At 40.4% G+C, this 23,745-nt stretch overlaps 1 protein-coding gene and 1 long non-coding RNA gene across 30 annotated transcripts in view; one reads left to right on the top strand and one right to left on the bottom strand.

The window, feature by feature from the left end:
- Window positions 1-1,547: 1,547 nt before the first annotated feature.
- Window positions 1,548-4,459, top strand: LOC310764926. The gene is made up of 2 exons (XR_014549364.1): window positions 1,548-1,599; window positions 1,939-4,459. It is a non-coding gene; the product is annotated as an uncharacterized lncRNA (long non-coding RNA).
- Window positions 3,836-23,745, bottom strand: part of ZMYND8 (zinc finger MYND-type containing 8) — an 85,850-nt gene continuing 65,940 nt past the window's right edge. For 17 of the 29 annotated variants that reach the window (XM_083618410.1, XM_083618397.1, XM_083618404.1 and 14 more), the window contains 10 exons: window positions 22,829-22,981; window positions 21,955-22,452; window positions 18,776-19,141; window positions 16,208-16,398; window positions 12,867-12,947; window positions 10,783-10,861; window positions 10,035-10,274; window positions 9,650-9,807; window positions 6,969-7,058; window positions 3,836-5,273 (listed from right to left, as the gene is read on the bottom strand). In XM_083618410.1, coding sequence (XP_083474536.1) covers window positions 5,172-5,273; window positions 6,969-7,058; window positions 9,650-9,807; window positions 10,035-10,274; window positions 10,783-10,861; window positions 12,867-12,947; window positions 16,208-16,398; window positions 18,776-19,141; window positions 21,955-22,452; window positions 22,829-22,981 — 1,958 coding nt within the window. In that variant the 3' untranslated portion in view covers window positions 3,836-5,171. Of the gene's footprint in view, window positions 5,274-6,968; window positions 7,059-9,649; window positions 9,808-10,034; window positions 10,275-10,782; window positions 10,862-12,866; window positions 12,948-14,554; window positions 14,624-16,207; window positions 16,399-18,775; window positions 19,142-21,954; window positions 22,453-22,828; window positions 22,982-23,745 lie in introns of those variants that run through there. The other 12 variants (XM_083618402.1, XM_083618407.1, XM_083618408.1 and 9 more) reach the window with 4 other exon arrangements.

The following is a 23,745-nucleotide window of genomic DNA, read 5'->3' on the forward strand; positions in this document are numbered from 1 at the left end:
AGATGGTAAAGCCTTGCTGCAAAACTCTTGCAGATTTTTTACCCGCCAGCAGTTTTATTCTATCTACTCACAAGAGGGAGATTAGCCTGGCCTCACAAGAAGTATCATCTGTGCCACTTCTAAACAAGAAAACCCAAGGGACCATGCATATGCCAGCCCTGGATGAGAGACAACGTACAGCATACAAATGACCAAAATAACAGGTAACATTCAACTGTCAGTAAGAAGCCCTGTTGGATCAGGTTGAAGATCTATCTAGACCAGCATCCTGTTCCCATGGTAGCCAACGAGATGCTTTTGGGAAGCCTGCAATCAGGCCCTGCGTGTAACCGCATTCTCCCTAGTTGTGTTTCCCAGCAACTGGTATTCAGAGGCATTCTGCCTCCAACAGTGCAGGCTGAACACTGCCATCATGACAGGGAGTCATGGATATAGCCTTATACCCTCTCTGAATTTCTATGATCTCTCCTTTAAGGCCATCCAAATTGGCAGCCAATACCATCTGCAGCAGTGAATCCGAGAGTTTAATTATGTGGCGCTTGTAGAGGCATTTCCTCTGGCCTGTTTCGAATCTTCCAACATGGGATAACCGCATGAGGCTTCAGTATTAGATGATGAGGAAAACCCCTCTCTGGACACTTTCTCGACACCAGGCATAATTTCATACACCTCTCTTTAGTGGCTGGGCTTCCAAAAGGGCTACAGAAGTGCTTCAAAAAAGGTCATGGTGTTTGAGAAAAAGTCATTTTTAACTAGTAACAAAAATAAAATAAAAAATGACATAGGCATTAGGAAGGCAAGGGGAAGACTTTATAACAAGCAGTATCCCAAAGCTCAGAAACTGTCAAAATCACTGCTATCTGGGCTGGGAGCTGAAACTCACACAATCCCATTGATAAATATTGTGGTCAGAGGATAGCCCTATTGTGTGGTTTCACTGAGAAAAGACATATAGGTTTCTTCTTCTATCACAATCTTACAAATAAACCCGTATCCCATAGACACTCTTTTTCTACTATCAGCCATTTTATTTTGTGTGTGTAGTTTCTAGACACAGGCACACGATGGCAGCAAACCCTCAGTAACAGCTTGCCATGGGACAAAGAAAAAACAATTTTCCTGCTTGCAGGATAGAAACAATAGAATTTTTTTCTAAACTGGATTGATAATGCCCTGGTGCCAGGGGAATGGTTATTCCAACTGTCACCATACTATTGCCTCTCTCTATGGAAAGCACAAATGTAGTTTCATGCAAGTTGTTCAGCATAATTTAAGCAAAAATGGAAAAAGCAAGCCTAGTTAAGCACACCAACTGTAGGGAAGGAATAAGAGTAAAAAAAAATACAGGCTGCTTTTGCAAGCTGAAGCAGTAAGTAAAGAAAATGGGCCTTTGGGCTTGCTGGTGCGCTAAAGTGTTGTTTGGAAAAGGGGTATCTGTCACTCCCTCACAATGACCCCCCTCCCCCGTGACAGACAAGCAAGCAAACACTAAACTCAGCTACTGGTAATATTACAAATCTATAAAGGAAAGCCCAGCTTGCAGTCCTTAGTGATCAATTCTGTCTTAGGCACTTTTATGTAGAAGTAAGTGGCGCTGTGGTCTAAACCACAGAGCCTAGGACTTGCCGATCAGAAGGTCGGCGGTTCGAATCCCCGCAACAGGGTGAGCTCCCATTGCTCAGTCCCTGCTCTTGCCAACCTAGCAGTTCGAAAGCATGTCAAAGTGCAAGTAGATAAATAGGTAACTCTCCGGTGGGAAGGTAAATGGCGTTTCCGGTTTGCCAGAAGCGGCTTAGTCATGCTGGCCACATGACCCGGAAGCTGTACACCAGCTCCCTCGGCCAGTAAAGCGAGATGAGCACCGCAACCCCAGAGTCGGCCATGACTGGACCTAATGGTCAGGGGTCCCTTTACCCTTTACCTTTAAGCTTCACTGAGTGCCAAGGGACTTCCTCCCCAGTCAACATATCTAGAGTGAACAAGAGGTTACCGAAGAAACAGGCATGTTCTTGGGACTGCCCTGCCATATCCACCCTTTAAAAAGTCCCTTAAATCAAGTTCCTAACTTCAGTCTTGTTCTTACAAGCTACTTTTCCAAAACTTGCTTTAGCAGTTTTCATTCTTGTTTGTTGTTTTAAAAAAGTGGCAGTAACTTACAAGGGCTGACTTCTTTTATTCTGAAGCAGTGAACAGCGCCCATTAAGTCCACTCATTTCAGTGGGTCTACTCGAGTATGACATAAGTGGGATGCAACCCTGTGGTCCTAATGGTGGGCTCCGCTTCCTACCCACCACCAAAGCAGCTGTTTTGGGTGACGAGTTTAATGAGACCATAGATCCCACATCTCTTATCATGTCTAGTTTTACCCACAAGCCGCCTGCTTCTTGGCGTTAAATGTCAGATGAAGTGACGCAGTAGTGGCCTGCTTGTGATCAGGATCATCATGATTATTTGAGAGAAGTGTCAATATGTTATTAGTCAGAACACAGTGTGCTTTAAATAGACTGGCAAGCAGCAATGGTTTTTAAAGAGCCTGTGTCTCTTGAAACTGATCAAGTCCAAACTGTGCATAATATGTAAACTTGTCCATTTTCCTGCATGAGTGATATTCTACATTTTGAAAGGACACTGGACTTTGATGAACAACTTTCCCCAAAGACTAGAGGTTCACTCTCAAGTGATTGTTCTTGTCTGTCTTGGGGCCTCACAGTACAATGGTCTACAGAACAGAAGGGTTCAGTGTCTTAAGATAGGCTTTATTGTTGGCAGGACTGTGGTGGTAGCTGCTGGCATGATTCATAAATCGCAGAATTGTAGAGTTGGAAGGGACGACGAAGGTCATCTAGTCCAACCACCTGAAATGCAGGAATCTTTTGCCCAGCATGGGGCTCAAATCCACAACGCTGAGATGAAGAGTCTGAGCTACTGTGATGTGAGATGTGAAATAGGCTTGACTCTCTGGTGGCAAATGCCATGGTGAAGGTTCACATTAGGAGACCCCAAGATGCTGGAAGTCAGTTTTGATTACTTTGATTACCTGAAATTGGTTTGTTTTTTCTCCTCTCTCTCTTTTTCAGCATTTGACTTGCCAGCCAAAGCTATGAGAAAGCAAGAGTGAAATACAGGCAGTAGATTTTTATTTTGTTAAAAGAAAAGAAACAAGCAAACAAAGAAAAAGAGAAACCAAACTAGTAAAGGTGGTATTAGTAAGCAGCAAAAATTCTTCAGCCTCTCTGCACCTCATTTGTTTGAGGTTAGGTTGGCTGGGACTCAGTCCTCCTCAGTGGCACCTCAGTTTTGGGACCTAAGATAATTTGATGTACTTAGCCCTATTTAAGCATCAAACAGAAAAAACTTATAGCTGTGCGGAAAAGCAAGCAGCTGACAAATTCTAAAATAAATAAAAAGTAAAATACCTCTTACTCTTCTGTGTCTGTTCAATGTCCAAGAAGCACATGAAAACAAGAAAACATCTGCATATTTGCTAATGTTGAATAGGAAGTCTGCAGTGCTCTCAGAACAGTTTCCATTGCTAGGCAGAACAAGTGAAGAGAATAATATAAAATTGTAAGTAAGCATGCCAAGTAGTGATGCAGTTAAGTATCAACTACCAGAGAAATACAGCTGGATCAGAATGGAGTTCTTGTTTTTAAAGGACACATGTAAATGTAACCTGGCTTTCAGAAGGAAAATGGAAACCCAACATGACCCATTTTTTTTCTAAAACAGTTTAATTAAAAAAAGAAGAATTAAAGAAACTTAAAGAGCCCTGAAAAAATTGGGAAATCCCAAAGCATATTGTGTGTCACCTGCTTTAGTAAAAGAAACACAATAATCAAAAAAGATATTTAGTTTAATACAAATTTTATACAAAGAAAATGTGAAAAAATACTTCCATATGCTAAAAGCAATTATGCTTCACAAATAAGGCCAGCTAGGCTATCTTTGACACAATGCAATTCACAAATATTCTGCTCCTGATTTTTTTTTCCTTCTAGCTTTTTTCGTCTTCTTTCCTCTAATGTGTGTACTAGCTGGAGACTGTACAAACTGCATCCTTTATAAACAATGGGAGAAATCAATATGACTAAAATGTACAACAAAATGTACTGGAATGATATAATACAATTAATTTGCTCATATACATACATCACCTTGCTTTGTTCAATGCTTTGTTTACACAACATACAAAATGGTACTACAGTTTAAGTGTAACAGACAGTGTTTTCATGGTTTACTTTCTCTCTCATACTGTACTGTTTCATGCTTACATAAAAACATAAAAATCCCATAATACATGCTCTATTCCAGCATCAATGTCCTTTGCCCTCGTTTCCTGGTAAAGAGTCTTCTCCATCTATAGCTCTTGTTCCCTTTGAAAACAATTTCAAAGTCCTTTGGACACTTAAAAAAAGAAGCAGCAGCAATACAACTGAAACATAACCTAGTAGGAAGCATACGCCCCAAAATCCATTTTCATTATCTCTGGAACTATTGATCTGATATTTAGCTTCCGACTTTCCTTTTCTCTTAGCATGAATGAAATTTAAACCCCCCACCCTTTCTGTAAACAATCTCTCATTTTAAATATGAAACACAAAATATGTCCTTTAATGTACGAGGAGCCTTAAGATTGGAAATGCTTGATTTAACAAATTTAAAACGGCAAGTTCCAGCTTCAGTTGCACAAACCAATGTGCAGGCGTGTGTTTTTTTCCGTCTCCAAAGGCAAGGCAAGTGGTTCAGTCTTCTCATTCTTGATTTATGTGTGCAACTGCAGTTCCCAGAAAACCATTTCTCTTGGTGGTGTTTGTGGCAAGTCTCATTTAACCTTTCCTTCACCAGCTTCCAACACTCCTTATACGTCAAAGTCAATACAAATATAAAAAGGAGATGGTACTCTAACATCATCCACAAAATGTACATAATTTACAACAGAAGCATAGATTTACCATGAATTTTACCAGTCCTCAAGCTTTTTAAAGCCAGCGCTAATGCTTTACATTAATGTAGTGTAATAAATGTACAGGTGTACATTTGTACAGGTGTACAAAGCTAAAAGTCTGAACCTTTGAGGTTAATCCAATGAACTGCGGGGATTTTTTAAAAAACATTTCTATTACAGAGACGATTATATACTCCAACAGCTGCCTGGATTCCTTTGTTAGCAGTTAGACTCTCCGTACTTGGACAGGCATTGTGGTCTGAACATATTGAACTCCTGTTCTCATTGCCACGGTCCCAGCTGTAGGGCTTACTACTACAGGAATGGTCTGTGGATTAAAACCAAAACACACATGTCAGCAACCACAAGCACAGAAACGTAGGATTGCCTGTCATGAGAAAGCCTCAGCATGATACTACCAGGGAAATAAAGGGCGTAATACATAATAATACACTACTGTACATAATAAGCACTCTGAGCCGTGTGCAAGATATTCAGTACCAAGTCAAAAAAATGAGTTTTCCTATTCCTTGCTATATAGCCTCAAACCTGTGTGTAACTTTCCTCTCAATATTTCCTCAAGCAATCCCTTAAACAGTAGAAATCTGATTAAAAGTGTTTACAGTTTCTGTATTACACAAATATTCTGTCTAGTCACTAGAAAACAAACTCTATGTATTGTTTAAACAAAGTGTGTTCACTCAAATCAGATGGTAAATCCTGGTCTTCAAAGTGTTCACAAACCAACAATTTACAGGAGACAATGGGCACAACAGCTAAAAAAACAAACCATGATTGTGTTGTTTTCAAAATGTAGTAACCTGGAGACTTCCATCACATGTACCAGGAACTGAACCAGTGCTTTCTTTACACAAACTGTAGGATGAACCCTGAACCATGCTGATGTGTTGAGCCATTTTAAGGCATTAGGATTTATTATTAAACTCATATATGCATTCCACAATAGCATTAGGTCAGCTGTTGCTAATAAAACATGTCTAATACTCACATAGTAAGAGAGTTAGTGGATTTGGGCACTGTGCCTTGGAACAGTAGGATCATTAGCATTATGACCACAGTAGGTCAGTAAATGTACATGGAACATTTGGTATGGCCAAACAGAACATTTGGTACTGACCATTGTAAATTATAGAATTAAATGTCAAGTAGGGCGAAAAATCACCAAGGCTCTCCCTTCTGCTTTAAGGCAGTATTGTTAAAAATTAAAACAGGATCACCAGGACATCTGATTTTGAGGAAAACATACCGCTCTGGAGGGATCAATCATGGTCAGCAAAGCAAGGTAAAATTCAACCAGCAGAACTTTCTAAGGTAAAATTATTTCGGGCACAAGTAAATCCCAACACCACCCTCCATCTTCTAATTGTGGCAGAAAGATTTTTTGAAACAAGAAGCTCCAAGTTCACTTTGTTATGAAGAACTCTAGCTCAGTCTCTCTGTTGAGCATTTTTGGGCCTGAAGAGCACTGGATGAATAGTTAAATGTGTCTAACTTTTGCTTACCACATGGTGATTGCACAAAGGAAATTAAGAAGCCTGATGTGGAACAGTGGCCTAATTCCTACATCACAGCCAACATTTCCTATCTCAGCAGCAAAAGATCATGACGTACAATGGCAATGCGACAATTCCAGAAACACGGAACATATATGCAATATTGTTAGGGCTTGGTTTGTTTGGCATAACCTGGATAGTGCTAAAATAAAACTTGTTCACATTGCACAAAGGAAGAGCTCGCCATATCTGCAGTAATGTTTACCCCCCCCCAAAAAAAAATGCAGCTGTAACTATGTGTGAATGTTGGCTAGTCTTTGAATCCTTGGTTGGCCCTATGATGAAATTATATGGCATGAGGGAAATGGAGATGTTGTACGGCAAAATAAGGAGTTTTACACTGCAAATATAGACTTGGGACCGGTGAATTCATGTCCTGATAACACAGGAGAAAACCCCGCCCCCCACAATAGATAATGAGCTGTTTCAATGCCAAAAGCAGTACTTACAATTGTGGGTTGCGTAGTTGGTATATAGGTGGTGGTCTGCGGGACCTGGACCAGTTTTATAGGCTGGCTGCTTGTCACACCTGTTGCTATCTGCAGAGACAGCACAGGCAACCTCAGCAAAAGGTTCAGTTTTTACATAAATGCCACCTATTTATTATTATCATAGAAATTTGTCAGATGTTTGGCTTGCGTTAAAATTTGCATCTCAATGAATTCACAGGTTACTTTTTTTTGTTAATGAAACCAAAATTCAAAATATGAATGTGAGCAATGTATACAGCTTGATGTTTCAAAAAGGTGTAACAATTATGTGAAAGCAATTTGAGATTTTCAAGCAAAATGTTCCATGGTATAAATTGCAGGCACCCAACATTTTCTTTGCAAATAATGCCAAATCATAGCAAAACACAGCACTGCTACAAGCACAAGAGACTGCTCTTTTAAAAATACCCTAAACATGTGTGTACCTAATTAGTCAGTCAAGGTTTTTTGGTAAGGTTCATCACCAGTTTCCAATCCGTTTCAAGCATCCCCCTCAATAAAAAAATACATGAAATCTAGAGAACAACTTATAAAGTTTTATGAGCTAGGTTCACAGAAAGTGTGAGCTCATACCTTGAGTCTTGTTCTCCAATAATAGTTCAAATGAGACATGATGCAATTAAATATTGGTGAAGTAAATAATATATTGTTATTTTACTAAACACACAGGGTTTGGGAATGAAGGAATAAATATGCAATTCCAGCTCTTCATAAAGATATTGTCAGTGCAACAATGGTTATTAACATCTCTGATTAGAAATCATATCCTAATCCACACCATCAGAAGAATGTTAATTGATGTATACAGTGGTACCTCGCAAGACGAAATTAATTCGTTCTGCGAGTTTTTTCATATTGCGAATTTTTGGTCTTGCGAAGCACGGATTCCCTGGGTATTGACGGTTTTAAGAAAAAGGAAACAAACTCGCAAGACGTTTTCGTCTTGCGAAGCAAGCCCATAGGGAAATTCGTCTTGCGAAGCAACTCAAAAAATGAAAAACTCTTTCGTCTTGCGAGTTTTTCGTCTTACGAGGCATTCGTCTTGCGAGGTACCACTGTACAAGGATATACAAGGCTTATGTAGCCAATGACAGCTTATGTATTCCACTACCTGCCATTTCTGTGTTAGGGTACAGAATTATTTGAGGATATGGTAATTTGAGCAACAGTTTCAAACCTGAGTTTTGGGCGCATGGTAGAATTGCCGGGGCATGCTGTATGAGTGTATCTACAGGGCATGTACAATCTGCAATTCAAAGGGGCTAGAATAGAGAAAGGTTGATGGGCATTCATGCACCCAGAGTATGAGACTCAATGAGAGTGGCAGAATATTGCATGAAATTTCATTAGGGCATAGCATGGTGAAGGACAAAACTATATAGCAAAGTGCTGTTGTTTCTCCTAGAATTTCACTGAGAGACGGGCACGATTAACTACTCCTACCTGCAGAGTCACTTCCAGAAAACAGCACTGGCTGGACCCATGGATTTATGTTATGGAGTCCCACAGGGCTCCATCTTATCCCTCATGCTGTTCAGTATCTACAGCACCACCTGGAGAGGCTGTGCAGGCACTGGGTCAGTGTTTGGATACAGTGATGGGCTGGACTAAGGCTGATAAATGGAAATTGAATCTAGTTAAGATGGAGGTCCTGTGGGTGGGTGGTCTCTGGTCCAGGAATTAAGGGGTTGGCTTGTTCTGGATGGGGAGGCATCTCCCCCCCCCCTTATGGAGCAGCTTCAAAGTCTGGGGTACTCCTACAGGCCAAAGTGTCACTGAATATACAGGTGGCTTTGGTGGGGCCTATATCCAGCTCTGGCTGGTTCATCAGCTGTGGCTGTTCCAGGACTGAGATAGTTTGGCCTCAGTAATCCATGCTCTGATAACCATAACATTAATGCAATGTGCTTTACATGAGTCCTTAATAACAGTCTGGAGGCTGCAACTAGTATTGTGAGTAGCCAGAAGAGTGCGTATCACTCCAGGTTCTGAGAGCACTACACGGGTTGCCAGTGAGCTTCAGGGTCCAATTCAAAGCATTGGTACTAGTATACAAAGCCCTAAAGTACTTGAAGGAGTGTCTTCTGCCATATGTCTAAGCACACAAGTTTATAATGGGAGGGGGCCTTCTTGCAGTACCAACACTGTGGATACCAAGGAGGGTGAAAAAGTATGAGAGGGGTTTCCCCTGTGGTAGTACAGCTAGAATGTAAAACACATTTTTATTTGCCCAGGCCTTTGGAAGGAGATAAGATTATTTGGGCACTGTCATTTTAATTACTGACTTTGGAATTGGTCTTATAAAATTTCATGTTGTCAACTGCCCTGGGCCCTCTTAAAGGAAGGAAGATTGGACACAAATAAATGAAATGAAATATGAGAGAGCCTAGATACATTTTGGTCCCTTCCCTGAAGAAATAACTTTGTAAGATTAAAGACAAATCTCCAAAATGTGTTTTAATTCTTATGAACCCTCAAGAATGGTAACAGGAAACCAGAATTCAGTGTTTATACATTCTCACAAATTTTACATGAAGGGGGTTGTGGTTAAGTAAAGAAGTATGTCGTAAGCCACCTCAAGCATTGTTTTAACTTTAGAAAGGCGGCATACAAGTAAAATGACTGACTGAAATACTTACTGTAACACTCTCCTTGTTCTTTTCAACAGCTGCCTCTTTTTCTTTTGGAGTACTGGCAGTTTCTGTAGGTGCCGGCTGTGCGCTGGAGGTAGGCTGGGATGATTTATTTAATGTTTCTGTGCTAATTTCAGTATCCGTTTCTTGCTGTGTTGCAGTTGCTAAAATGAAAACAAAAGGATTTCTAAATTATGTAACTGGATGATGTTCACTCACAAATAAGTTAAAACAGTTGTGAGGAACCTTTGGCCCTCTAGATGTTGCTGAACTACAACTCTCACCATCCCTGGGTATTGGCCAGGCTTCATGGAACTCATGGGAATTGTAGCGTGGCAACATCTAGAAGGTCAAAGGTTTCCCACACTTGGGTTAAAAAGATATTGTTTACCTGACTGTGTGCAGGACTTCATGTGTTCCGGCCAATGGGCTTGCTGGCAAGGGTAGTCGCAGTAACTGGTATTCCAACAACAGTAGAAAATCGCTTCTTTTTTGCAGTTGGCACACCACTGCTTCTTTTTGGTTTCATCCACAGCTTGCTGCTTTTCCAGTTCCAGCTGCTTCTTCACTTCGGCAATCAAACGATCTCTTTCCTGTTCCAAACTCTGACGCATTTCAGCCATTGTGAGTTCTAGTCAACAGACAGACAGCGTATAGTCAACCGTGGGTCCAAATGGTAATTTAGAAATTTAAATTTTAGCTCTAGATGCATTAGTGACTTTTAGATGAAAAACAACAGCTTCATTCTGTAACTGCAAGTGCAGCATTAGGCAACGTATCTACCACACTAGTGATTATTGGTTCCCATGAATGAACTATAAATGAACAATTACTATCCAATTTGCAGTTTAACTTGCTTTCTGGATTTCAAAAAGAGTAAGCATATTTCCATTCTCAAAACAGTACATATTTAAATTGTGGTTCAGGAAATACTATATTGAGCTGGTTCAGACGTCTGAACTGGCCCACTCTAACTGACCGTACATGTGAGGAACAGTCTAGGATGGCATGTTCCATCACATTTTCTACTCTTTCTAAGGAGGACAATTTGTACTATCACAGAGTTGCAGCTGAGATACTGCCATGGCCTTTTAAAAAATAAGTGGCAACATCATTATTTTGAACTGCATTTTTTATACCCAGATTGTGTTTCATTTCTGAAAGTTCCTGCTGATGTAACCACTGAAGCTTTTCTATTTCAATTCTCAAACGACGAATCTGGAATATCAAAGAAATAATTAGGTCACTTGATTTTTAAAAAGTCATTATCAACCCTATGAGTTTTGGATTTAATTTGCATAAGTTTGCATATGAACAAAATGATTCTGAAGAGAAAAAAGCACCCTCTCTTGGTTTTTAGATGATACATTTCTGTTTTCCAATAATCACCATATCAAAAAAGGCATTCCAACCTGTGTGTAAAAAGGGAGGAATGATTCCTATGGATTTGTATCTATATACTATTACAAATAACTAACATTTTTTATAACCCATGGCTCAACTAATGAAGGGTATATTTAAATTGACTAAATGAGCCCCAGAAAAAAATATGGACTTTAGAGTTCATGATTCATACTTTCCCTTCTTCTAAATAAAATTTCAAATAAAATAAAGTAAAAAACACACACGCACACACAACAATACATAAATAGATGTGCTTAGTTTGCTGGTTTTAACCAGTTATTGCATGATTCAAAAAGAGCACTGGAATTTATGCCAAGAGTGATGAGAAACAAGAGCTTAAAACATGGCAAATTTTGTCCTTCTGGTATTTCAAACAGTAAACAGAGAGGAAACTAGGAGACCGATCAAAAAAACAACTTTCACACTCATAATAAGAGATTTTAGCAAAATTCATCAGCAAAATGGATAGCAAATGGACCAATTTTTCTCTAATAACACTGCTAGGGAATCTGTACACAAAAAAATGAGAGTCCTTAAGAGCAACCTACATATATTAAATATGTATCCAGCAGAATTTAAAAGAAAGGTTCTACATGAAGAACTCAATTTTTTTTAATGTTTCATACAGTCTGAGGTATATGGACCAGGATTAATATTGTTAGCACCGTAGTGAGTGACAAAAGTGCCCCAACTGATTTAATTTTCATTTTACTGCTATTAAAAGTTTTGCTTGTTTTATGTTGTAAGCTGCTCTGAAAAAGTTTTGTTATAACACAGGCTATAAAGGTAGTTAGTAAATAAATAAACATTCAGAAAAATTGACTTTAAAGAAAAATAACTGTCTTTTTTTAAAAAAAAAAAGAGTCAAGGCTGTTTTTTAATGCAATGTCACAATCAGCATGCTTCTGTAAATCATTAGTTGCCTACAGAACTCTGAGTAACATGGGCATCGCACAGTCACTCTCTCCCCTCCCTTGCTATGTGGCATGAAAAAGAGAAGAGTTAGTTAATGTGCCTGAATCACAGGAAAGAAAAAAGATAAGATACTGAAACTCATTTTCCCTCATCCTTTCCTTCCTCCATGAAAACAATATATTCACTAAACAAATTGAGGTGGTGACACTGGCTGTACTCCTATGTACTACTAAACAATGGTTTAGCCCTATGTGTGCAAGCCAGAATAAGCTTCCTGTCAATTGAGTATTTCAAATTGTAAACTGGACCTAAGATATTTTGCTTGTGTAAACAAGTTAGATTTAGAAGGCCTGAAGGAAAATCCTGGAATAGCTAGTCTGCCATGCATTTAAGGAAGTACAATGGTACCTCTGGTTAAGAACTTAATTCGTTCTGGAGGTCCATTCTTAACCTGAAACTGTTCTTAACCTGAGGTACCACTTTAGCTAATGGGGCCTCCCGCTGCCGCTGCGCCGCTGCCACGGGATTTCTGTTCTCATCCTGTAGCAAAGTTCTTAACCTGAGGTACTATTTCTGGGTTATTGGAGTCTGTAACCTGAAGTGTCTGTAACCTGAGGTACCACTGTAGTACTATTATATTGTCATTGTCCTGCGCAGTAGTAGCAGCTTTTAGCAAGAGCAACCTAGTTAAAATTTTATGTTATAAACTTTAATGAGCTCCTCTCTCTCACAGTATGCAACCAGTAGTTTTCACAATAGTTGGTATTAGATCAGACAAGAGGCCAGAACTCAAATACATATCTGCAGAATATTTAAAAGGCAGATTTCTACTTACTTTTAAAGTGTTTCACATTTTATTTTTTAAAGAAAAAAATGTGACTTGCTGATGGCAAAAGACACTGACCTCAGCTATTGTGCTTCCAGTGGTATTTTTTGAAAGGTCATTGTATATTTCTGTCATTGTTCCTTTTATGGCATCCATCATCTGTTAAAAAAAAAAGTTTATTAAGGTATTAAAAATGATCTTGCTTTTTAAATTTCTTTATCCCGGGAACATTCCATAATTTCTTATGTAGGATATTATAAAAACTACTGACACACTTTTCTTTGAGTGGATTTTGTAAATCATATCAATAATATAAAAGAAATCCAGCAACCACTGTATCTTAGGTCGTATTGATACCTCTTGACCTCTGATATTCATCCACTCCACACACAATGAATAGAAGTGAACAACTGAGCTTTAGGAAGAACTTTCTGCAATAAATGCTGCTCAATAGTGGAACGAACTACCTTGAAGGGTTGCGGACTCTCCCTGACTGGAAGTTTTTACACAGAGGTTAGATGGCCATCTGTCAGGGATTCTTTAGCAATGATTCCTGCATTGCAAGGGGTTGGGCTAGATGGCCCTTTGGGTTGCTTCACACTATATTTCTATGATTCTATGAACTTAGGTGGGTTTCTGTGTGTGAATAAAAATATCACCTCTCCATTTAGTTCTTTTGATATCGGTTTCTAATCTCACTATGAGTAAAATCTCAGGAATCAAATAACAAGTGATTATACAGAGCCATTATAAATGATTGCATGTAACATGATTGCATACCTGCCGGGGGGGGGGATGTTATCTGTGTGTGCCTCAGACTACAATGTGGGGTGCCACGTGCTATGATTAAATCACTTCAGAGTATGTTTAGTTTGGTAGCCAGACACCTGGACTCTCAGACATGTGGCGAGTTCATAGTTCACTATTTACTTGTTCAATCTGAATGCCATAGGTTCTCTCTAGATGGTGTTAAATTACAATATTGCCATGTATCTGTAATGCCATCAGAGCATTCAAATCACCAATCACCATGTCAAAACACAGAATTCCATGTTGGCATTATTATAGCAGTTAGATGTCAAAATGACAATCAGAATCCAACTCTATTTGCTTGCATCCATCAGACACCAACAAAGCATTCTGGAGCCGTTTACTTTTAATTTTAGTCCTAATTTATGCATTGAGAGTCTGAAATGCAGTATTCTGGGAATCTGTTCACAGTCTACCATGCAAGTTGCTGATGCAGGATCAGATGTCAATATTCATGAGGTAGTAAAATGGATCAAGATACCTACAGGACTGAGATGGGAGAAAGAAACTGCATGAACTTTCTAAACATCATTTGTGACCTTATACATGGCATCAACTCACTGAGCAGTTTAGATAAACAGGGCAGATGCCTGTGTTTCTCTCCACTTCATGCAAATGGCTACACTGGAACATGATGTGAGGAATTCCTCATTTTTGCTTTTCACGTCTATGTTTTTTTAAAAGTAAGGTTCAATTTAGCTCTCTGCCTAAATTTCTTAATTAAATAAAGTTACATCAATAGAAACTAGAATGGCTTCTTAAAATAAAGACAATGGAGGGGGCAAATGCACTTTGTAAACATTTACAGCACCACCCTTGGATGGCTCATTTTTCATCATTCTAAAACTTCTCATTATGTTTAAATGAACACATTTTAGAAGAACCACTTCACATAAGAAGCAGGAGTTGTTTTTACTTCATGATTTTGGTACCTGAACAAAAATGAAATTACTTACTTGTCATTAATTGTTCTTCCAGTTGTGCTGCCCCTGTGTGGTCTCACTAGTGGTGTTAAGGTACGCCAGCTGTAACACACGGGGAAACTTTCACAGCAGTATTTTAAACTGGCCAGCTATGCACTTAAGCTTGATGTTCAATGAAGCACCTGTTTACAGCCTTGCCTGCTCAGTTCTCATTCTGGCCACTTCTCCTTTGTCTTCCTTGAAGGAGTCCAGGTAGTACACAAGGCTAGTTTACCCAGGCAAGAAAGTATGGCTGAAAGATGCTGACTTGCCCAAGGCCAACCGATGAACTTTATGACTTGCAAGTGATTTGAAATCTACTATTTCTCTCTTGCATACACAGAATGTGTAGCAAGTTTTTCAGGGAGAAGGTATGCAAGACTAGGCTTTACAGCCCTGCCTAAAAATAAAAATGTCAACCCTTCATATACAGTCCTTTATCTACCACATGTGTACCAGAGCCTAAAGCCTTTGGAACTGTTGTGTCACACCTTGCACACACTAATTACAGGACAGTTCATCCTCTATCCCCACTCCACCATCAAAGCCCCCATATCTGTTTGGCAGCCATGTTTGGTAACCGTAGCTGAAAGTGCTTGTCCAAAGATGCTGGCTTTCCCGAGCAAGACCCAATTGGTCACTGTGGCATACCACTTGCCCAGATAGGCCAAGCAAAGGCATCATCTTCCTCGGCTGCCAGAAACTCATATAGCTCAGCTACTCCCATACAGCTGTATCCAATGGGCTCCTGTACCAATAGCTTCTATAGAGATAGCTTTACATCTGTAAGACTACTCTGTCCCAAGAAGTGCAGGGCTTAAGGCTATTGCTGTGACATCATTGCTCTGTACACTGAAGTGGAAAATACTCAGCTCAGAATACCATTTCCCCCCCGAACAGAATATCAAAAATTCTCTCTTGTAGCCTTTATGCTAGAACACCTACATGGTGCCATCTCAGAGTCTTCCTTCAAATTCCTCCACAAAGGCCACCTTTTCTATTAAGCCTCAGGCTTAATCTTTAGATCCTCATCTCCAATTGGAGCAAAGTTTAAGGACATGAAACTATATTTCCTTGTATTAATTTTTCTCTACTTTTCTCCTACTGCTTAAATATAGATTTAGGCTCTTTGAGGCAAGCACTTGCATTTGTTTTCCCATTATTATTTTAATGCACCATACAGATGGTTGTCTGTGCTAAAAGAAACACACACGAAGTAGAAAAAAAAGCTTTGTCAAACATTACAGATAAGTCTGATAAGTACTAATAAAATTATGATGTGCATACATATATCCACACATGTTGGGTTAATAAAATTTATCCATAAATGTATGTTAACCATGCATACATTTGGGCTGTTTTTGTCTCTTCCCTCCATCCCTGACCCCAAAACCCAAGCTTCTGTTTTTGGAGAACTATGGCAGGAAAAGTTGCAGTGCTTCTAGCTACACACCAGCAGCCAGTTTAAAATATTGCTGTTAAGGTTCTTCCACGTGTTCAAAGGTTAAAGTTATCCACATCACAGGATGAGGAAAAATGTTCAGGCAAGTGGATAACCTGCTTTGTTGCACATCAGCAACTGCATGAACTTCAAAGTAAAACTTGTAAGAATGTAGTGCTTTTTTAAAACAAAAACAAAAAACTTACTTTATTAGTATACTTAGCAATATCTGCAGCCACATCTGCTGAAGCTGTTGCTATTGGCAAGTCTGTATTAACTGAAGATGAAAGTGTACTTGCTGATCCAGAACTGGTTACTATGGAAACAGGTTGAGTGCTTGTAACCAAAGTAATGGTTGACGTTGAAGTACTCTGAGTAATTTCTTTTTGCTGTACAGCTAAGGACACAAAACAAACCCACAAGTGAATCACTGCAAATTTCAGTGTGTTTCAAATGTCAAAAAACAGGCAAACCAATGCTAAATAAATGCTGTTCGATAGCCTTTCACATCTCAGTCTAGAACATTTGTGTTGGTGGATTGGTGTGTGATGCTCCCATAATACTTCTTGCAGTGGTGACATATCTTATTCTGTGACATTATGCTTGCATAACTGTGTAAACCAGGGCAGAAAACAAGGCAGTTAAGGATTCTTAGGGCAACTTTTAGTGAGTGTCTATGCTGGTTTCACCAGCCACTGGAAAATACTCCTTAAAATGTACCATAGTGGGATAATACCTTGATTATGGCCAAGTAAAATGTCACAAAGTAGTGAACAAGCTGTTGAGTTATTAGGAACTGTTCCAGTATGATATTAAGCAAAATGGGGCAGGGAGGAAGGGGGGGTCTGCAAATTAGGTTGACACCCCAAAATCTACAGATTGCATCTGTCTAAAGATATTGGGAAGATTTAATTAGATTAGTATCTGTTAGGTGCAAATTAAATTTCAGAATTAATTAGATTAAGAACTTCTTGGACAATAATAATAATGGCTGTTTCCCCATTTTTGGAAAATAAGAAATCTAGAAATTACTTGGAGCTATCCTCTTAAAAGGTTGGCACTCTTCATTTTCATAACCATGTTTCACAGAAAATAAAAAACCTTCTGTCATCACATAAAAAGGGATCAACATGTTCTTTAAGGACACTTTATAACCAATCAAAATTATATGATGGAATCTAACATTGCACAATGGGACTTCATTTTCCTCACCTCTTCATTGCAGCCATGCCCTAGTACCCAGCCACACAAACAATTTGCACGGGAGGGTTTGCTAACTCTCCAGAGCAGATTTTAAGTATGTGGGGGCTTATAGAGGAAGGGACTCAAGCACAGACAGCATTAGATACAACCTACCATATTTTTCGCTCGATAACACGCACCTGACCATAACACGCACATAGTTTTTAGAGGAGGAAAACAAGAAAAAAAAATTCTGAATGAAACAGTGGATGTATCATTTTTGTGCTTCATGCTGCGGCCACAGACATGTGATTTGACGGTGAGTTTGGGGTAGCCCAATGCAAAGATCCTGAGGATCCATGTGGATCCATGCTTTGTAACCACGTTTTTGCACCATTGCAGCCCTGTTTTTGCATCAGATCATTGCTATGTGATCTGATGGTGAATTTGGGGTAGCCCAATGCAAAGATCCTGAGGATCCATGTGGATCCATGCTTTGTAACCACGTTTTTGCACCATTGCAGCCCTGTTTTTGAATCAGATCATTGCTATGTGATCTGATGGTGAATTTGGGGTGACTCAATGCAAAGATCCTGAGGATCCATGTGGATCCATGATAGGAACCACGTTTTAAGTGGGGAGGGAAGGAAAAACATAGAAGGGACAAGGAGCACTGAGAGGGGTGTGCGGAGAAGCAGCTGGCTAAGAATGCAGGAGAGGGGTTTTACCGGAGGGAGGAAGGAAGGCAAAAGTTCCCCCCACCCACCCACCCAAGCCAGCCAGCTCTCTCTCTCCCCCCCCCCACCTGCATGTTGCCTGCGAGTCCCTAGACGCACGGAGAGGAATTAGAAGGAAGGACGCTCTGCTTTCCCCTCTGCTTGCCTGGAGGGGAGGGGTTTTCTCTGCTCTTTGTTCCGTTTGAGCAAACACAGTAAGGAAACAGAAGCGGGTGAGCAGTAAGACCCTGAGGCAGAATGCAGGAAAGCAGCAGCTTCCTCTTTTCAAGGCTTCCCTTCTCCGGACGATTTGATATTTGCCTGATTTTTGCCTTCACTCGCGCCTGTCAGCTCCAGGGACCACACATTCGCTCAATAACACGCACAGACATTTCCCCTTACTTTTTAGGAGAAAAAATCTGCATGTTATAGAGGGAAAAATAGGGTATATTGTGCATCTCCATATTGATACTGATATTGATATTGCAGTTCACATTCCAACTAAAATGCTAGAGATAAACAAATTATTCTAAGTACTGTTGTACCTTGGCTCCCAAATGCCTTGGCTCCCAAACGCCACAAACCCGGAAGTGGTTTCTTTGGAACCCGAATGTCTGGTGCGGCTTCCACAGCTTCTGATTGGCTGCAGGAGCTTCCTGCAGCCAATTGGAAGCTGCGCCTTGGTTTCCGAACATTTTGGAAGTTGAATGGACTTCCGAGGTACCACTGTACACTTAAGGACCACACTGGTGTAGCAGTTTTGCATTTTCATATCTTTACAGGACAAATTTATGGAAGAATAGTTTGAAGTACTTGAGCACAATGACCACAGCAAAAATACAGCAGTGAAAACAAAATGGGAAAGGTGATACATACCTTTCACGGCCTGTCTTGTCTGATATCTTGTTCCTTGGGAGGACTGAGGTTGCTGCTGCTGACTCTGTTGCTGCTGCTGTTGCCTTTGCACCTTCTGCATATGCCATTTCTGAGAAGAAGTCTGAAATTTGTTTGAAGAATTCCATACAACCCGTTGGACTGCTGGGGCAGTTTCCTTTGGTAGAAGCGGCCTCTGCTTCTTCACTGGGCTCCCGGTGGCTGCAGCTGGAGTGCTGGCAGCAGAAGTAGTGCTTGTTGTAGCTGTGACACCAGCTGGAGGAGTCTGGGATGCGGATCGAGTAAGCACCTGAGTTTCAGCTGGAGGCTGACTACTTACTGTTGAAGAAGGTGGGGTTTTAGCTGCAGCTAAGTGGGTAGAAAAAAAACATGATGTTTTTTACTGACAATTCAGGTAATACAAAACAAAACTACTGTGAGGAACATAGTACAACAGATATCGATGCACATAATTATTTTTCAGTGGGTGAAAGTTGCATTGTTCATTGCCAGCCGACTTTCAAAAGCAATTTACACATCACAGACCTACAAATGCCATCTTTTTGCCTGCAGAGAAAATGTGATGAAGTAAAAGAAAGTAAACCAAGTTCTGTGGGGTATATGTTTGTCACTCTAGGAGCCTCTAAACTTTCATTTTGACCCTTCCATCATCTACTCTGGAACTATTTTTAGTCCCTCACATCATATAGATGATGCCTCAGAGCTACTATTTATCCTTGTTTTACACTGACATATATTAGGTTTTGAAACGTCTTCATTCAGATTATAAAACCACCCTTAATTATTGCATTCTCAGCAGAAGTTTCAGGAATTTGCTACTATAGGCAGCAGACACACCAAGATTTCAAGACTCTCATGATCACACGTTCCCTGGTGATTGGATACTACTACAGTAGTACCTCGTTTTGCGACCGGGATCCGTTCCGGAGCCCCAGTCGCGGGCTGAAAAGGATGCTGGACAAAGCACCGCGTCTGTGCACGTGCACGGAGTAGTTTGTGCTTCTGCACATGCGCGAGCAGCGAACCCGTAAGTAACCCATTCCAGTACTTCCGGGTTTGCTGTGGACGTTTGACGGAACGGGTGTGCGACGAGGCGGACACTAGACAAGGTACCACTGTATAAAGAACACAAGTCATATACGTGCTGCCGAAAGCCAGGGAAGATGAAATTTAAGTAAGAATGTATTCATTTGTTTATTTAAACTAATTGTAATATATGCAGTCCAAACCAAAAATTAAATAAAACTCAGAAACTATAGAACAAAACACAGAATTCGCTTACAAATAACACCAGCAACAGTGACACAAATTCAACTCTCCCTCTCTCACATTAAATACCGAAAGGTTTGAAATAATCTCAAAAAAAAAAACCCCTTCTTGAAGTGTTTCTAACCTTTCTATCTACCATCTGCCTTGTCTGAGCATTGCAGAATACAGATCATGGATTGGGAACCAATGGTCCCTCCAGATGTTGTTGAACTCAAACTCCCATCATCCAAGACCATTGGCCAGACTGGTAGGGGCTTATGGGAGTCCAACATCTGAAGAGTGACAAGATACTAATACTCTGTACATAATGACAAAAGCTAGTGCAATCTATAGTACAGCTGCATGTTTTCAAGCCACTGTAGCAAAGATACATTTTTGGAAGATACAGTTGAACCTCCATTTACATAATCCTCTGGTTACGTAAATTTCGGGATGCGTGCGGCAAACCCAGAAGTATTTTACCGGGTTTCGCTGCGCACGCATGCACAGAAGTGGTCCTCAGGTTGCGGAAACCTTGGGATCCGACCGGACCTCTGGAACGGATCCCGTCCGCAAGCGGAGGTACCACTGTATACTAATGCCTTGCTTTTTTCAGCAGGGTGATTCCTTCATCTCTCCTTCCTCACCCTTGCCCCCCCCCCCGCAGTTGTAGAAGCACACTACAGGGGCACAGGCCACCTGGCTCTGTACAGCACAGTGGGATGACTTCAGGTATATTCAAAGTACACACAGTGCATACAGTGGCACATGGGGGTGGGCTGCTTCCCCACTATGCACACCCATTTCCCATTTGCGGCTGCGTGAACTGCCCCTAGCAGCCCTGCTTCCTGGGCTGCAGTTTAGGACTCAGTTGTGCATCCCTAGCCCTATTCATTTCAGCAGCACTCATCACATGTCTGTGCATGCAACTGAAACAGTCTACTTTGATTATTTTAAAATATTCAAACAATTCGCTTTGCAGGCCTCTATTTCTGGCACCTTGTGGAATGCATGAGCTATATTCATGGGTTAGAAGCTGATTTGTTAATGGTCCTACAGTGGGGCTTTGTGGTCCTTTGATCCCTTTCTGTTTTTACTGTAAGCACAAGTACCGTATTTTTCGCCCTATAGGACGCACCGGCCCATAGGACGCACCTAGATTTTTTTTGGGGGGGGGGGGGGAATAAAGGGAAAAAAATTATTTCCCCCCCCCCAGGCACGGGGGCTCCCGGAGCTTCCCCCGCCCCCAGCCCCCAGAGCAGGTCGGAGAGCGCTGGCGAAGGTGAGCGCACTTTCGCCATCGCTCCCGGAGCTTGCGAGGCTGCGGGCGGGGGAAGCCGGAGCTTCCCCAGACCCCAGAACAGGTTGGAGAGCGATGGCGAAGCTGCGCGCACGTTCGCCATCGCTCTGGGAGCTTGCCGGGCTGGGGGGATAGCTTCCTGAAGCCTGGAGAGCAAGAGGGGCCGGTGCGCACCGACCCCTCTCGCTCTCTGGGCTTCAGCGAAAGCCTGCATTCGCCCCATAGGACGCACACACATTTCCCCTTCATTTTTGGAGGGGGAAAAGTGTGTCCTATAGGGCGAAAAATACGGTATTTCCTCAATGCTCAAACAGTGAGAAAATACAAAGACAGCATTTGAACCTTGTGCAATAAAGGTTTCAAAATCGATATCTATATGTGCATGTTTGACAACATTGAGCAAATATTATTTGAGAAGTAATCCTCAAAATAGCTGCAGTTAGATTTTTAAGGAAAATAAAATTATTTCCACCCCATTCTAGAAGCACACGTTCACACACACACACACACACCACATAAGGTATCAGGATTTCTGGGACTGAACACCACAGACAGCAAAGTGCTTAATCTTAGATTGCCAATACGCATAACAAAAAAAAGTATATTTTTTTACCTTCTTGCTTAGGAGGAGATTCCTTGGGTTCTTTTTTATTTTTGCGTCCCTCACGCCCACACTGATCTTCACCTAGGTCAATAACAAGTTCACTTTCTGAGTCAGAGTCCAGACCAAGATGTACTGTTGGCGAGTCAGTCTCATCTTTACCTTTCAACTTCTCTTTCGTAGGATGTGACAAACTTTTCCCCTTTTCAGAAACTTCTTTATCAGAGTCTACATTTGCCTTTTCTTTGACAGGGGTATCTGTTTTCTCCACTTCTGAGACTGTACTTTTAATTTCTTCTTTTTCTTCAGTTGGCGTTGGTGGTTTTGTTTTTTTTTTCATGGCCAAAGATTCTTTGTCACTTCTTGCACCTTCTTTTTCTTCTTCTTCCTGATCGTTCTTGGATTTCTGTTCATCATCACTGATATATTCACTATCACTAGAATCTGACTTTTCAGAGTCCTCTGAGTCGCTATGTTCTACTGCAACATCTTCAGATATTTCATTGATCCCTAAGAATAAAAGAAGACTATTTATTTATTCATATATTTCTACCACACACGTCTTTACAATTATTGAGGCTTATAAAACTTAAGAATTAAGCCATAGATATAAAATAATGAGCACACATACATTGTAACAGACTAATTCTATACCATACTTATAATAATTCTGTGAAGTAGGTTGTTCAAGTATTAGTTTTGCAAGCAAGGTTCATTTGCCTCCCCAAATAAAGAAGATTTGAACCCTGGTTTGCTAAGATGCAAGCCAAACTCTCTGCACAATGGACAACACACCATATTTAAGATTTTCCCCCATTTATGTTAAAATGAACAATGTTTCAACTCTAATGCCTTCAATGCAAATTTGATATTACCATGTGCATACCTAACTGTGCTTTACAGCTCTCTATTGTCTTGTCAAGATTAAGCTGGAACCTGCTGCGAATTTGCCGCTTTGGGGAAATCAGTGGCGCAGGTGTGGATTGCTGCTGGACTGATTCACTCAACTCTTTCAGATCCATCTCAGCTTTACTACGATCTAGAATATTAAATAAAAGTGTTTTCATTACGTAACACAGCTTAAACAGAAATTGTTTATGTCAAGGAAAAAACCTAATTCAATCAGTCCACATTCAGTATTAATACTTGGTAATATTTACAACATATATTACAACATTTCAAAATAAATGCTGAACGACTATTTGGAAGCATGTCTGCAATCCCAGAAACAATTAGGCTGCTTAAATTTCACAGAATTTCAATTTCAGATTTAATTTTCACTGAAGTTGATGTGAAGGTTTGCAGTCAAGGAGTACAATTGAGTATAAACTCCTTCTATAATCAAAGCTGTACTGAGTGAGAATTAAGAGTCCAGCTCTGATCCTTGATTATGCTGATGTGAAAACCTTATACTGTCGCATACTTAGCATAATGCTTTGTCAAGCCCTAGTCAGGGCTCTCACAAAACCTATCCATCAAAATTATACAAATTGCCCAAATATGCCAGGGGGCTTTTCTGAAGTGAGGCTGATTGGGAAAACCACTGGTATCCAAGGACCAGAGGATTTTGTCAGAAATATTTAGTTTTATACAAGAATAAGGAACTATGGTTTCTGGTAGTAGAGCAGGTAAGCAAATATCATTTAGTTCTCAGAATCCTGTATCTGCTTAACTATGTATTTTCCCAGATATTTTTAAAGCATTTAAAATATCCTTCAATTGAATGAAATTGCTTCAGTTGGGAAACAGAAAGTGTACCTGTCCACATTTATGATTCTGCACTCATAGAATCACCTTGAAACT

Source organism: Podarcis filfolensis, assembly GCF_964270895.1.
Source record: "Podarcis filfolensis genome assembly, chromosome: 6".
NCBI lineage: Eukaryota > Metazoa > Chordata > Lepidosauria > Squamata > Lacertidae > Podarcis > Podarcis filfolensis.